The 15,857-nt window shown below is 38.8% G+C and overlaps 1 protein-coding gene across 4 annotated transcripts in view; it reads left to right on the top strand.

Moving 5' to 3' along the window:
* The window catches only part of Cog6 (conserved oligomeric Golgi complex subunit 6), a 596,080-nt gene that overhangs the window by 346,853 nt on the left and 233,370 nt on the right, over positions 1–15,857 (top strand). For all 4 annotated transcript variants that reach the window (XM_090403681.1, XM_090403680.1, XM_090403683.1 and 1 more), the window contains one exon: positions 9,459–9,602. In XM_090403681.1, coding sequence (XP_090259807.1) covers positions 9,459–9,602 — 144 coding nt within the window. The remainder of the gene's footprint in view (positions 1–9,458; positions 9,603–15,857) is intronic.

Raw genomic sequence — 15,857 nt, 5'->3', positions numbered from 1 at the left:
GGAAACAGCCAGAGGGCCTTGGAGGCTTCCTCCCACCTTTCCCAGTCTTTTTAGAGACCAGCTACAGAACCTCTGTGAGAGATGGACAAACACCAACTGGGACTGGGAAAACTGGCTGAGCTTCAAGTGGCAGGCTAGGGAACTGTTCCAAAAATGCGGGCGCGAAAGGGCCTTCCAACAACGCAAACTGCTGAGGGATCTCTACAGGGAACTCGGCTGGTACCGGACAAACGAACGGAGCGGAGTTCCCTGCGGACATCTTATCAGGCAAGTAGAAATAGAGCTGCAGCAAGAGCGGCAGAGTAGAGTCGAAGACCTCGATTTTCGAACGAGACTCTATCTCAGAAATTTGGAAACACCTTCCGCCGCATTCTACAACCAACAACGGGTGGCGGCTAATGATGAGAAAACGATTCACCAGATCGAGGAGAAGGGCCAGATTTTATGTTCAACCAACGAAATACTCCGTCACTTTCATCAGCAGTATATCGGTATCTTCTCTGACCGGCAGGGCACGGATGACTTCAGTGAGTGGGACGCAACACGTTTTCCCGATCATCTTAGTGCCCTGCAGGACAGGCCGATAACTGCAGCCGAATTAAAGGCCACGTGCAGAATGATGAAAACAAAAAAGATCCCAGGGCCAGACGGACTGGGGATAGAATTCTATAGATCTATCTGGGAATTTGCATTGGCAACGTTAATAAACATCTTTAACGAATTCCTCACTTCGGGAAACATCCCCGAGGAATTCGTTAAGAGCCACACCATCTTTATCCCCAAGAAAGACCGAGATCGGACTTTGTCGAATAACTGGCGTCCAATCTCCCTAACCAACGTAGACTACAAGATTTTTGCAAAAATTATCTGCACGCGCCTTAAGGGCGGTATCGAAATAATAACAAGCTCACAGGTCTACGGGATCCCTGGTAGATCTATGGAATTCAATCTCTTTTTGTTAAGAGACTTAATCAAACTGGCCAAAGAGAAAAATTACCCCCTGGCACTTCTCTCCACCGACCTGGAGAAAGCGTTTGACAGCATCAACCACAGGTACTTGCAGAACATCCTACAAAAAACAGGCGTGGGCCCGAGACTTCGGCGTACAATTAAAAACATGTATGCGGAAGCCACGACCCAACTATCTATTAATGGGTTTCTAACAGAACCAATCCGCATAAAGAGAGGGGTTAGGCAAGGCTGCCCGCTAAGCCCCCTCCTCTTCTCCCTAGTATTAGAACCCCTAATCAAAAGAATTGATAACACCCCCGCAATTAACGGTATTCCACTGCCCCAAGGCTCCAGACAATGCAAAATAGTGGCATATGCAGACGATGTAGTGGCTACACTCAAAGACTCTGAGTCCATCTATATCTATCTGCACACGCTGCAAAAATTCAGCATAGTCAGTGGTCTTCGCGTTAACGCACAAAAAACCAAAATCAAAAGTTTCGGAAATTTCCATAGCACTGGACTTCCCTACGATTTAACGCTACAGACACAGCCCCTAACTATACTAGGCGTGCCCTTTTCAGACACCCTAGCACTACCAATCCAAAAATTGCAGGAGACAAGCAGGGAAAGGATAAGGCTGTTCAAACCAACCTTCTTCTCCTTTTATGGCAGAGCGACAGTAATAAAAACAATCGTCACCCCAATGCTGATGCACACTGTCAATATCACAGGCATCACACTGGCACAAGAAAATAAATTATCAAAAGAACTCCTGGATTTCTTCTGGAATGGGAGAAAACGCGAAGTAAAGAAAGAATACCTACAACTCAAACAGGAAGAAGGGGGTTACGCTCTGCCCGATCACAAAAGCTTGCTACAAGCAAACACGTTCAAAACCGTACGGAAGGCCTTAAACTCCAACCACATTTCTGGCCTACTAATTAGATATTTTATAGGACTTTTCCTCCCCCTCTTTGGGATCACGGACTATGCTGGACCCCGCGCAAGGGGGGGTGCCCAAGTGGTACCGTACAGTAGTGAAATCGATCACAACACTCAGGGACAGAGGAATAGCAATCCTCACACACAAACCCAAAGCAGTATACTGGGATTTCTTCCAACTTTCCAGGCGTGATACACCCAATCTTAGTACAAATAATGAAATTCTCTTCAGAAACATCAAAAATAGCTGGGGACAGCCTTTTCATCGGGATCTAGCCTGGAGAATAGCCTACGGGCGGCTCCAGGTGAAACTGGTGAAATCCCGGCATGTACCTAATCCGTGCGACCCATTCTGCGATGTCTGCCGGGACGTGGAAACGGTGGACCACTTCTTTTATTTTTGCCCACCAGCCCAACGCATCTGGCGGAGACTCAGCACAGCATTGGGAATCCCCATGCTGACAGTAGAAGAGGTCGTACGACTACAATTCCCGCCACCAGTCCAAAAAACCCAAAAGTTCACTATCTTCCTAATCAATGTACTAAAATATCACATCTGGAAAGTACGGAAAAAATCCCAGGTACGAGACGCAAATTTAATGTATGCAAGAATAAGAAAAGGTTTCTTTTTCTACTTACCCAAATTTCTTGCACAAGAAAGGCACTTACTAGGAGACTTTAAATTTGTGAATCAATACTGCAAACCACCGACAATATGCTTTCTTATACAGGGATGCATCAAGCCCTGTATATCTCTTTAGAACCCAAAAAAACCCACCATCCCCCCCACCCCAGGAAAAAGAATAACCACTCTGTCTCCCCTAGCCACAAAGCTTTCGCTGGCACGGTTTCTTTACTCCAAACAAGGGGGGGAGAGCTGAGACCCCGGGCGGCGAAGGCTTACTGCGAGGCGGTGCCGCTCCTCGTGAGCGGCATCTCCCGGGCCAGTCTCTTCCCCATTCTAAGTCGCAGTGGTACCAGGTATACAAGTTCCTCAGTAAGTTCCTATTCATTCCTACTTACCGGACCTTAAGTCTTGTTATTTTAGATTTAAAATAAATATTTAAATAAGTCCTATTATTTACATCTTGTCTTTAAAAAAAAAAAAAAAAAAAATTATTTACCTGGAATAAAAATAAGGATATTATATCTAGTAACATAAAAAGAACCTCCATTAATACTGGAGTAAATCATTACTTTAGATAAAATAATATGTGAACTATAGACAAAAGTCTATGTTTAACCTTTTTCTGAACAGGTAAATTGAGATTATATGTTACAGACCAATTAGCCAATAAGGCTAAACAGGTTGACTGAGGCCTCTTTTTACCTCCTACTATCCTACTCTATCTTATATCATACTACTCTTTTACTGTCTGCTGATCCTCAGCATGCTTTATTCTCCAAAGGCCAATGATGAGAGACATGAACTCCCATTCTGCCTCAAAAAAGGCTGAAACCGGTCTGGGTAGTGACCTCCCTCCATAATGTAATAACAGCATACGTTTCCTAGGAAATGTGTTTTTACATTATGGAAAATACCTAAGAATAGCGATCTGAACTTTACACACCTTTGCAACGAGTTGCCCGTGATTGTACTACGTACTAGGATCACTTGCTTTGGCTAGCGCTAGTGTTCGCCGATACTTTATAGTTTACTATATTCGGCAAGAAACTCTCTGATTCCTATCATTGAGTTTCTTATTCGGTTTTAAAACTATGTGGGATTTAATATCCCCTTAATTTTAGTAATGTTTTCATTGCCGAAATGAAGCTTATTAGCTCTTTATACTCAAGTAATATTATTGAACCGCAGAAACAATAAATCACCAACTACAGTAACTATGATTAATACATTATATAGAAGAAAAAGAAAAATCTGTACAAATTACATTGTTACAAAAAAAAAAAAAAAAAACAGAATTAAACCTGTTGTTAATATGTAATCATATGTGTTGTATATACGTAATCACAATATGTAATCATAATTTTAATAATAAAAATAGGATTGAATTTAAAAAAAATGTAATCAGTGTATGTATCAAACCATCTGGACCACACATTCTTACTAACCGCACTTTTAAACAACTTTTAGGTGGTGAACCCCCCCCCCCTTTGTTCTAACCGTAGTATTAATGTATTGAAAAATTTTTTCAGTTTCAGTCTTATAGAATCTGCTTAGTAACTAATAAGTTTCTATCATATGTAACCAAATGGATGTAATGTAATGTATGAATCATGTGTAATCAAATTCATGTAATGTATGTAATGAAATGTATGTATTGGAAGTTTTTTTTTTTTCCCCACTTGGATAGACTATGATAAATTTAATTTAATCCTTTATTCAAGTGTAAGCAAACAAAGTTTGCACCTGAAGTATCTTCAGGACTGATGCAACTCGTGGTAAAGGTGGACCAAGTTCTCATCACTCCTTGTCTTAGTATCTCCCATAATGCAAGGCACATCTCCTTGTGGACATGTATAATGCTATGCATTAAGGGAAAGGCCACTCTCCAGACCGGTTTCTACTTTTATTGAGATCTCGTCAGTGGGAGACAGACCCAGAGGTGGTGATACTAAGGTGGAAGCAACGGAGAAGTCATATTTACCTATACGAGTTGCCAATAAGTGTCTCACCTTATTATTAAATTACTCTGGATTTAAAGAAAGATGTTGGAAGTTTTTTCCCACTTGGTTAGACATGTTGGAAGTTTTTTCCCACTTGGTTAGACTATAATAAATTTAGTTTAATCCTTTATCCAAGTGTAAGCAAACAAAGTTTGCACCTGAAGTATCTTCAGGACTGAGGCAACTCGTGGTAAAGGTGAACCAAGCTCTCATCACTCTTTGTCTTAGTATCTCCCATAATGCAAAGCACATCTCCTTACAGACATGTATAATGCTATGCATTTAGGGAAGGGCCACTACCCAGACTGATTTTTATTTTTATTGAGGTCTTGTCAGTGGGAGCCAGACCTAGAGGTGGTGATACTAAGGTGGAAGCAATGGAGAAGCAGTCCTGAAGATACTTCAGGCACAAACTTTGTTTGCTTACAATTTGATAAAGGATTAAACTAAATTTATTATGGTCTAAGTGGAAGAAAACTTCCAACATCTTTCTTGAAATCCAGAGTAATTTAATAATAAGGTGAGACACCTTTTGGCAACTCGTATAGGTATATATGACTTCTCCATTGTTCCACCTTAGTATCACCACCTCTGGGTCTGGCTCCCACTTACGAGACCTCAATAAAGGTCGAAACGTAGTGGCCCTTCCCTTAATGCATAGCATTATACATATCTGCAAGGAGATGTGCTTTGCATTATGGGAGATACTAAGACAAGGAGTTATGAGCTTGGTCCACCTTTACCACGAGTTGCCTTAGTCCTGAAGATACTTCAGGACTAAATTCTTTGTTTGTTTACACTTGGATAAAGGATTAAACTAAATTTATTATTGAAATGTTTGTATGTATGCAATGTAATTTAAATATGTAATCAATAAAAAAAACTTATATGGGTATCTCTGTGGAGTCAAAAGACTCATTGTGGTTAACTCATATTAACCATTATTCATACAATACCATACCTATATCCTTAAACTGATTTACTGTTGACCTCTCAACTTCCTTTAGCAATCCATTCCACTAATTCGCCAGTTTCCAAGCAAAGAATCTAGACCACACATCCTCACTAACCACAATTTTAAACAACTTTCAGATGGTGACTCCCCCCTTTGTTCTCACCCTAGTATTAATGCGTTGAAAATATTTTTTAGTTTCAGTCTTATAGAATCTGCTCAAAATTTCTATCATGTTCCCTCTCCTCTGCCTGTTAACTAAGCTGTTCTCTTTACTCTGTCTGTATCATACACCCTCAATTTGTCCTAAGGGAGAACTAAGCATAGACCTGTCACCACTCTCTGAATCCTCTCAAAAATTTCCTATTTCCAAGAAACCCAGATGACCAAATCAGTGTACAGTTGTCAAGATATGGCCAAGTCATAGCCTTATAAAGATGGATAATAACCTTCCTATCTTTATTTGTTATTGTATTCTTCAACATCCAAGTTTCCTCTAAACATTAAATCTCTAACCACCACCCCCAGATTCCTAGCCTTCTCAGTTTCCTGTAATCCAGTACCATCATATGATACAAAGTATGTAATCTTTTAATTCGAAAGTAACTTTTAATAGGTGTTGACAACAAAACAATAGTTGAGTTGCTAAGTGATCAGTTTGCAAGAATGTATCATCAGGGTCATGATTTTGCAGAGGCTGATGTGAGAATTGAGGTAGATGAACTGGAGGTACTTAACATGCTGAAAAATATCAGTATGAATACAGCAGTGGCACTAGATGGTAAATCAGCTCATATGCTATGACAATGTGCAGGAGAACTGGAAGTGGCCCTGAAGAAGAAGATGCTAACTCTTAAGTCTCAGCACTGGTAAGGATTACAAGGAAGTGGAAAGAGAGTAAGACATTTCCATTGCGTAAACGGCTCCAAGACAGAAGTAACAAATTAGACCAATTTAGCAACATTAAATTGTGAACCATTGTCTCTTGCCCACACTGCCAGTCTACTGAAATCATCCTGTAGGGATCTACATCATCTTTATAGTCTATTGCCTTCCCCAGTTTTGTATTATTGGCAAACAACTGAAGAAACCCCACCCCGCTCCTTTAAATCTTCCTCTATATTATTAGCATACAAAGTAGAGAATGGTGTCCCAAGTACAGTGCCCTAAGGTGCTCTGCTAGTCACACTCATTCACTTTTATTCCACTCCACCATTACACCACCATCTGATGTCTGCCTGGCAGCCCTCCCCCACCCCCCTCCATTCCTGCAAAACTTTATATCCATTCCCATTTTATCCAAATTATTTAATGGTTTTTCATGAAGTATTCTTTCAAATGCTTTTAGTATTATGTAGCCATTTCCTTTATCAAATTCTGCATCAGTTTATTATAAAATGTGAATAAATTACTAATGCTAGGTCTACCTTTTACAGAGCCATGCTTCTCTTTATAGAATATCATATTCACATCCACCCATTCCTGAATTTTACATTTAACCAACTTTTCGAATATTTTAGCCACCAGTCAGTCCAGAAATACTAATTGGTCTGATTTGTTACTCCTGTCTTGGAGCCACCTTTATGTAATGGAACTGTCTTACTCTCTTTCCACTTCCTTGTAACCCTCACCAGTGCTGAGACATAAGCGTTAGCATCTTCTTCAGAGCCACTTCCAGTTCTCTTGCACATTCTCATAGCATATGAGCTGATTTACCATCTAGTGCCACTGCTATATTCACACTGATATTTTTCAGCATGTTAAGTACCTCCAGTTCATCTACCTCAATTCTCACATCAGCCTCTGCAAAGTCATGACCCTGATGATACACTCTTGCAAACTGATCACTTAGCAACTCAACTATTTTTTTGTTTCTCATACTTTCTTCCCATCAGCACTGAGTAATGTTATCCTTCCAAAATCACACTTTCTCTTACTTGCTACATAGCAAAAAAAAAAACCTCATTTGTATTTACTATGGCATACTTAGCTAATTTTCTCTCATAATCTGATTTAGTCTTCTTTACCAGACTATAGCCTTCTTGCTTGCACTTCCTGTTGCTCATGAGCACCGATCACCTTTTTTGTTTATTTTCCTTCCACCGTTTCCTCTTTCTGCAGTTCCTATTTTATTTATATTGTTGCCCATCCACTTAATTCCTACTCGCATTATCCTTCTGACCCTGGGTATGCAGTTGGATACTGCCTCACTGAAACAATTGCTGCCCATGCACTATTGATATATTTTTTCTTTGTGGCTTCTTATGCCATTATACTGCTCCAAGTTTCCTAAATTTGTTATAATTCTACATAAACCCTGTATTGACTAAGAATTTCACATATTGAGCAACTTCCCAGAACAAGACTGCATGGTCATTTTCTCTGATTGGAGATACAGTTGCTGCTTATAGTTAGATCTTTTGATGCAACCCCTGGTTCCCACCCCACCCCATAACGTTATGTGTCACTTATTTATCCTTCAGTAACTGTATAAATTCCATTTCCATATTGCCATGTGTCCTTTCCTCCTTCCAGTTTATATGCTGATAGTTGAAGTCTCCCATGATAATTGCTTGGCTTGCACTCATTGTGCTTATCTGCTGATGCATGGTATCCACACCTTCCTCTGACCCCTAGGTGTATAACAGCAACCAACAGCCAATAATCCTCATCATCATTATAATGCTGAATACTGATATGGACCATATTAATCTGTTCCAGTTTCATTTTCACTTGAATATCCTCCTTTTAGGTATACTCGGCCTTCTCTTCCCATTTGGGTTAAAATATAATTAAACAATTAATTATATTTTATTAATTGTTTAGGATATCAGGTGTTGTCCATTCTGTTTACATGTTTCTATCCAGTTTTTTTGCATTTATTTAGTTTTGTTTTATCAATAATACATTTTGCCAAGTTTAGTTTGCCAATAATCCTTGAGCAGATAACTTTCTTAGTTCTTCAAAGTCATCATCCATAGATCTGATATTGCTTGTATACTAATACTTACATAACATAGGAAGATACGTAAATTAAATTTGTGTCATTATTCTCTTTTGTTGCCTCATTAATCTGTTACCTAATCTACATTTCCTTTCTATCACTTTACAAAATGTACTTCTTTAGTGTGTGTGTGTGTGTGTGTATGTGAATCTTATCTACACACACACACACTTATCTCTAGCCTTTAATAGCTATATAAGACAGTTACATGACCAACTGCATGTCTCCTTATTTAAAAAACCTCTGGTGATGATATTTTGGATCTGATCTGTTGGCTCTTAAAAGCTGTTTCTCAATTTAGATTTAACTTAAGAGTGCCCATATAACTTGGCTTAAATATTGGTATAGATAAACATATTTAAATAAATCCATCATTACTTTATTTACTCATCATTGTTGAAGCAGTAGATACTGTAGATTAGAGTAGCGTTACAACTGAATACTGTAGTAGTGTTAGATATAGTATGGTTTTGTTCTTTTGTTATTGGGTTTGGCCATTTTAGCAGTATAAAGCATTTGATTCTTGTCAGATGCATGTATTAATATGGATGTGGTAGATCTTGTTCTTTAGTTGTCTGTTCAAAGTTTTATTATTTGAAATATTATGGAAAATTCTACTACACTGCTTTCAACTTTTTGTAGTCACCATAATGTATACAGTGTTACAAAAGCACTAGGCCTACCAACATCTTCCACAAGAGTTGGCATTCATGCTTTAGAAAATGTTTAAAAATTTACCAGTTTCTGTTGATTTTTATGCTAAACTCAATATGCCTTAGTACAGAAATTCCAAAATCAGGATTACTAATGCTTGTCTTTATATATATATATCCTTATATTATCATTTTAGAATATTAAAAAAAAAAAAATGAATTTTTTTTCTTCTTCTTTCAGTTTAATTCTATAGCATAGTGTAAATTGTATCATTATATTTATATATTATAATACTAATTTCTGTAATGTTTATATATTTTGTAGGTCCAGGTGGAATGCCTCGACCAATTGAGCTTCATTCTCATGATCCCCTGCGATATATAGGGGATATGCTAGCATGGCTACATCAGACTACTGCTTCTGAAAAGGAATTGTTAGAATCATTACTTAGGTCATGTGCCAGTATTTGTATGTACTACGTTTCAGTTCACATAATATATTTAATTATAGATATATCACTTTAACTTGTACAGTGCTAAATTTGAGATTAATTTTTCATATAAAAATAGCATCTTACATTAAAACTGTGAATGGACTAAGGACGAGATAATATGGGAACCTGCTCTAAAAACCAAATATGAAACTTCTTTTAAGCCACTTCAGACATCTGATAAACATTATGGAGTTCATCTACCACCTAAAAAGATTAACAAACATCTGTGCTAAGAATGGGACCTGTACTTATCTCAGTATTTCCTTAGTCATTTTCTTTTCCAGCCAGTAAATGGTGGGTTCAAATGAATATTTGCTTTCTGTTAAGGAAATTAGGGGCTAGCAGATCAAAATGAAAATCCATGATTTTTGAACTAAGAACATCTTAATTTGCGAAATACAGGTATATAGTTCACTTCAAAAATATATCCTTCCTTCCCTTCTCATCCATCTCTTAGGTCAGGTAGAGTCCCCTAACGAGGAGTTTATGATGAATTAATCCAGCTAGCTTGGCACTCCTCTGCTACATCCCCTAAGGGTAAGTATTCGTGACTTTAGATCCATGTGTGTTCATGAGGCTGACTTGCCTCTGAGGGACAAAAAACTCCAGTTTCCGAGTGAAAAAGAAAACCTTCTACCTCCGTATGAGACTGGCTAACTCACCTTTAGTCGAAAGAAACCAGATAAAGATTCCTCACTTCATGGACAGGATTCAAACCCAGGTCTTTCTGACCAAAGGGATTCATCTATACTGACTGAGCTATGGAGGCACTACAAAATATTATGCCCACTCTTCTAATAGTTTACAATCCCTCCCCTTTTGCTGCCAGAACTACCTTTATTTAGCATGGCATGGATACTATAAGATCCTTGAATATTACAGGACTTATACTGTAGTATGTCATCAAGATTGCTTCCCACAGATATAGAAGTGTTTGAGATAAAGGAAAATACAAAATATCTCAAGCTATCAGATATGGTGTCACTTGAAACTCACTATCTTGTTCAATAAATCACTCTCAGTGGGTATCAGTAATGTGGCATAGTGTATTTTCCTGATGGAACACACTTGTGCCATTTGCACAAGTGTGTTCTATCAATTAAGCAATAATAAGTTAAGTTAATCAATAATAGTCACAAAATATGGGATAGCACTCTTTCATACACAACCTGCTGATACTTATCTGACACCATTTACCTATCCAGCCTACCTATCCATTCCCATCCAGTTTGTTCTCACAGTCTGTGAAAGGCCTTTGAAAAATCCAACTATGCATCTCCCATATTCAGTGAAATTGTAAACTTGTTCTAATACATTAGCTGATTACCAAAACATGACCTCTCTCCAACAAACCCATGCCGGCCATCATAGAGAATACTGCTATTATCAGCCTAATGTTGAATCCTAGTCTTCACCAACCTCTTAACCTTAACAATGCTAAACACACACAGATTAGCCTATGATTTGTAACTCCAGACTTAACCCCTCCCACTTTGTGAAGTGAAACAATTTTTGTCCTGTCCACTCCTTTGGTACTTGCCATGTTGCAAGATTCACCTTAAACATGTGTGCCAAGGGCACTGTTAATCCTTTGAGGATTCCCTTCAAACACAGCAAGTTTAGTTAATTCCTTGTATAACTCCTGCACGCTTAACATCAATCTCTCCTCCAATATACCATCTACACTTCAGATTCTCATGATGTTTTCCTTCACATGGATGAAATACCCTGATAAACTGCCCATTGAATACTTCAGCTATATCCCTTATATTAGTTACCGATCTCCCTATTAAATCAACCCCACCTTTCTGTGGTGTGGCCTGTTTCCACAAAAAGGGACTAGCTTTTGCAGTGAACATTCCTGCTGCAAAATGATATCTTTTTAGTTGTAGGAAATGCCAACTAGACCAATAGGTGGTAGATGACCTTCATTGCTATGTGAAACACAACCACCCTACTTATCGAGGACCTGAAGTGGCAAATGCTATGTTTGGCCTCTAGAGCAGAGGTTCTGACATTATTCCCCCCCCCCCTTCTCCCTGGTTCCACACTGCAGGGAGACGAGAGGGTCTCTAAGTATGACTAACATACTTAGAGACCACACCCTCCTCCATTTCGAGGAGACAACAGTTAAACCAGTGTTAATGCAGGCCAACCTCCAGATAGTATAAAGGTCTGAACTGGTCAGTAATTAGTCAGGAGGCTTCCTGGTCATCTGGTGCATAATCCTACTGCCACATACTCTGCCAAATCTCTGGTGAGGGAGTCTGAGTAGTGGTATGTGGGAGGCTCTGTCGAGACCACTGAATTGCAAGGAAACTGGTCACTTTATGTTCAGGTGTCATGTACACAAGTCTGTCTTCTCTCACTGCATGTCCCCACTCTTTTCTTTTATTAATAACAAACCAGAAATGAAAAATGAAAGACAATGACTACAACACTGCAAACATAATAAATATCCCTCAACAACCAGTTCATGCAAACAATTCAAACCAAACACAATATTCCAAACAGGATCCACAAAAAAAAAATCATTTCCTTATCCACTTCACAAACATCTGTGGCATAAATTCCAACATAAATGACACTCATCATCACTTACAGACATTCAAACCAGACCTCCTTCTCTTAACAGAAAAACCCAAATTACAGTTACTCAACCACAGTTCACCTTCAAGTCCAAATTATACTCTTCATGATTCGTTTTGCCACAAAGGTGGTACCTGTGCTTCTGTATATTCTAACATTGCCTGCCAGAGAATGTCAAATTTAGAATCCCCTACTTTTGACTTCCTCTGGCTGCAGGTTTCCTTGACCCACTTAGTAACATTCATCTGCTGCATTTATCAGTCTCCAAACTTGAAAACCACAAAGTCCTCTTCAACTTCCTCTCAAATTTTTGCTATAAGCAGTAATCTAACGCAAATCAATCACCTAGCTACCCGAATTCCAGTTAATCCCTTCTACTATCCCAATAATAGAAGATATTAACTGGAATAATATCCCAATAACCTTGATCTTTTTTTGACTAGTTCTCCTTTCTGACACACTATCCAAACTAATGGAAACTAACATATATCCAGCCCATTCCAAAAAAAAAGGGGAGACAAAAGCCTACCGTAAAACTGCCAACCAGTTTCCATCACCTCAATCCTCTTCAAAACAATAGAGAAAGTTATCAGTGGTCAGCTTCTTCACTACCTAGAAGCTCACGTTAATCAGTGACCACCGGTATGGATTCTGCAAATTCAGATCTGTGGCTGATATTGTAGCCTACTTCACCCACTGGACATGAGCCATGGAAAGGTTTTGAGAAATGTGTGCCATTACCCTTGACATTTCCAGGACTTTTGATCATGTCCGGCATCAAGGTATGTTTTGCAAACTGCCTTGCTTTGGTCTACCTGCCATCTTCTGTAACTGGATAGCCAGCTTTCTCTGGTTATTCATTGTGTGTGTCATGGTAAATGTCATCCTCTCTTCAAGCCTTGCCACCAATGCAGGAGTACATCAGGGCCCTGTCCTCTCACTGACCTTCTTTCTCTTATATTCATAAATGTCCTGTAATCAATTACTACAAATTCTATCCATAGTTTTGCCGATGATAGCACTCTCCATTCATCCTACTCTGACGAATCACATAGTTCCCAGATATCCCTTACATCAAGATCATCTGCAATCAGTGCCTTAAACACTGAACTCCATACAACCTTCCATGGGACAAGGATTACCTTGTCACCTTTAATGCCATCAAAATTTAGTCCTTTCTCTCACAAACGCTATCTCAGCTCACCTTCCCTCATCTTCAATATTACACACACATGACCAGACAGAATGAACTATCTCTCCTTGAGCTGACATTTACTTCAAGATTCTCCTGGCACAAACACATCACACCAATCATTTCATCAGCTTCTGAAAAACTAGGTATTCTCTTCTGCTCAAGAGGCTATTTTATACCTACCCATCTACTAACCCAATATAAATCCCAAATGTGCCCATCCTTATAGACTACTGTTTACACATTTGGGGTCATGTACCTGAAACCTCCATAAAAATTCATGGTTATGTCAAGAGGAGAGCAATTTGGTCAGGGATGACCCTTCCCTCACAAGCTCACTTCAACCTCTATCTTATAGATGCATTGTTTAAGCACTGTATCTCTTCTATAGGTACTTGCATGGTCACTGCTCCAGTGAATTGACAAACATCATTGCACCCATCCATCTAACAAAAAATGCATCTGCTGTTAGGCCTGTTAAAATGAGCAGCAGCTTACCAATGTCCGTTTTCAGCACAACTGCAAACTCATCCCATGTTCTTCTCCTCTTCCTCATTTATTCCATCTACCTCAGTCCTTTGGAACAACCTTTCCCATGTGTATTTCCCACCAATTTTAACCTACATCTGGGTCAGTACTGCATACTCCACATGATGAATAGTCTTCATAATTATCAAAATGAATACTTACTCACCACTACCTTTCTTAACTTTATGTGATGGCTTCTTGTCCTTGTTTGTCCCCTTTGTTCTGTTATATGAAAAATCTCCCCCCCCCCCCACAATATCAATCCTCTCAGCATTGTAAATATCTTTATCATGTAACTGCTTCATCTACGATCCACCAAAATTTGTAAGTTGCATGTCTTCATAATTAATATTGTCGAGTCCTGATATCATTTTGATTATCTGCCTCTGTACTCTCTCAAGAGTTAGTTTATCCCTCAAGTTCATCCTTATAAGCAAATTCCACTGACGAGATCTGGGTAAAATAGTCTAGATGTGGTCATATCAGGGTTTTACACAATGGAATAATTGCTTTTTTTTATTATTATCTATACTAGTCAAAATTTATAGTATTGCAGCAGTTCTCTGGGTTTCCTTCACCACCTTTGCAATATGCCCCCCTAAACTTCAAATTTTTGTTGTCGGTGCAGATCTTGGCTTAGGTACTGACTTCTTCTCTCCTAAGGATCCACTACCTCCTCTCTCCATTCTTGTTGTTATAAAGGTACCTGATTCTTGCAACTTATCATATTATGGTTAAATTGGGAGAATTGCTAACATCTGCTTTGATGAAGACAAAAAATACATTTGCTACCACAACTTTGGTTAGACAGCTCTAGCTGATCATGCTTGGGATACCTTGCTCAGGAACAGATGGAATAAAACTGCAGCTTAATTGCATTTAAGTTTATATTTACTGTTTTTTTGGAATCAGCAGCAGATTTAAAAATGCAGCCTAATCGAAATAAATATAGTTGCATTAAACTTCCAAACTTTATTCTTAGGTCTCCCTTCAAAAAAGCTAAGGTTAGCCAACAGTATCCATAGAGAGCATCCCTCATAGGACTTTAGGTTGCAAATAGTCTAATTTCTTCTACTTATTGATTTGTGTATGTATGCTTCTATATGTGTTATTAAAATTTTAATATTGTATTCCTGAAGATGTCTCTGTGATGGAGACAAGATGTCAGAATCATTAAATCTGCTGTTTAATTATTTCTCTTTGTGCCATATTCATTTCAGTAAATTTTATTGATATTCACTTCATGGTTCCCTGTCTCATCCACTTCCTCAAGTAGAGATCCACTGATAGAGTTTGCAGCTTCCTGTCTGTGTATCCCACATTTCAAGACCTTACAATTAATTGCATTAAACTGGAATTCACATTTATTTGCCCACCTTTTAAGCTTATTCAGATCCTGTTGATGAGGCAAAACATCAAAAGTGTTACTAATAACCCATCCAAGCTTCACGTTGCATGCAAATAACTGAACAACTCCCTTATTTATTTATTTATTCTTATGGCAAAAGCAGCTGCACGTCAATATCCAGACCTGAGGCCACCAGTGGCGCTCCCAGAGGGGGGCCCCTGACCCCCTCCAAAGAAAAAAAGGAAAAAACACTGGAAAATTTTCCAAAAATCTTTTCCTAATTAAAATTCATTTTTTTAATTAATGTTGTATCGTGTCTTCTATATCTCTACTACTTATGAATTAGCAATCATCGCAGATGTTCAGTCATAGGTCGTATGCGAGGCATAGTGTGTATTTTCAAATCATCTTCTCAACTTGGGCACCCCCCCCCCCAAGATTAAATCCTGAGTGTGCTACTGGAGGCCACCACCATGAAATTGGCACCTTCGGCAGTCATTCACAATATGAGTGATCGTCTGGGCCACAGGAGAACAGTCACAATAAGGGTGGTCTGATAGTCTCCATTTATGT

This window comes from Typopeltis vanoorti, chromosome 14 (assembly GCF_054136105.1).
Source record: "Typopeltis vanoorti isolate ZY-2024b chromosome 14, IOZ_Tvanoo_1.0, whole genome shotgun sequence".
In the NCBI taxonomy this organism is placed as follows: domain Eukaryota; kingdom Metazoa; phylum Arthropoda; class Arachnida; order Uropygi; family Thelyphonidae; genus Typopeltis; species Typopeltis vanoorti.
This window is presented reverse-complemented; position numbering and strand designations above follow the sequence as displayed.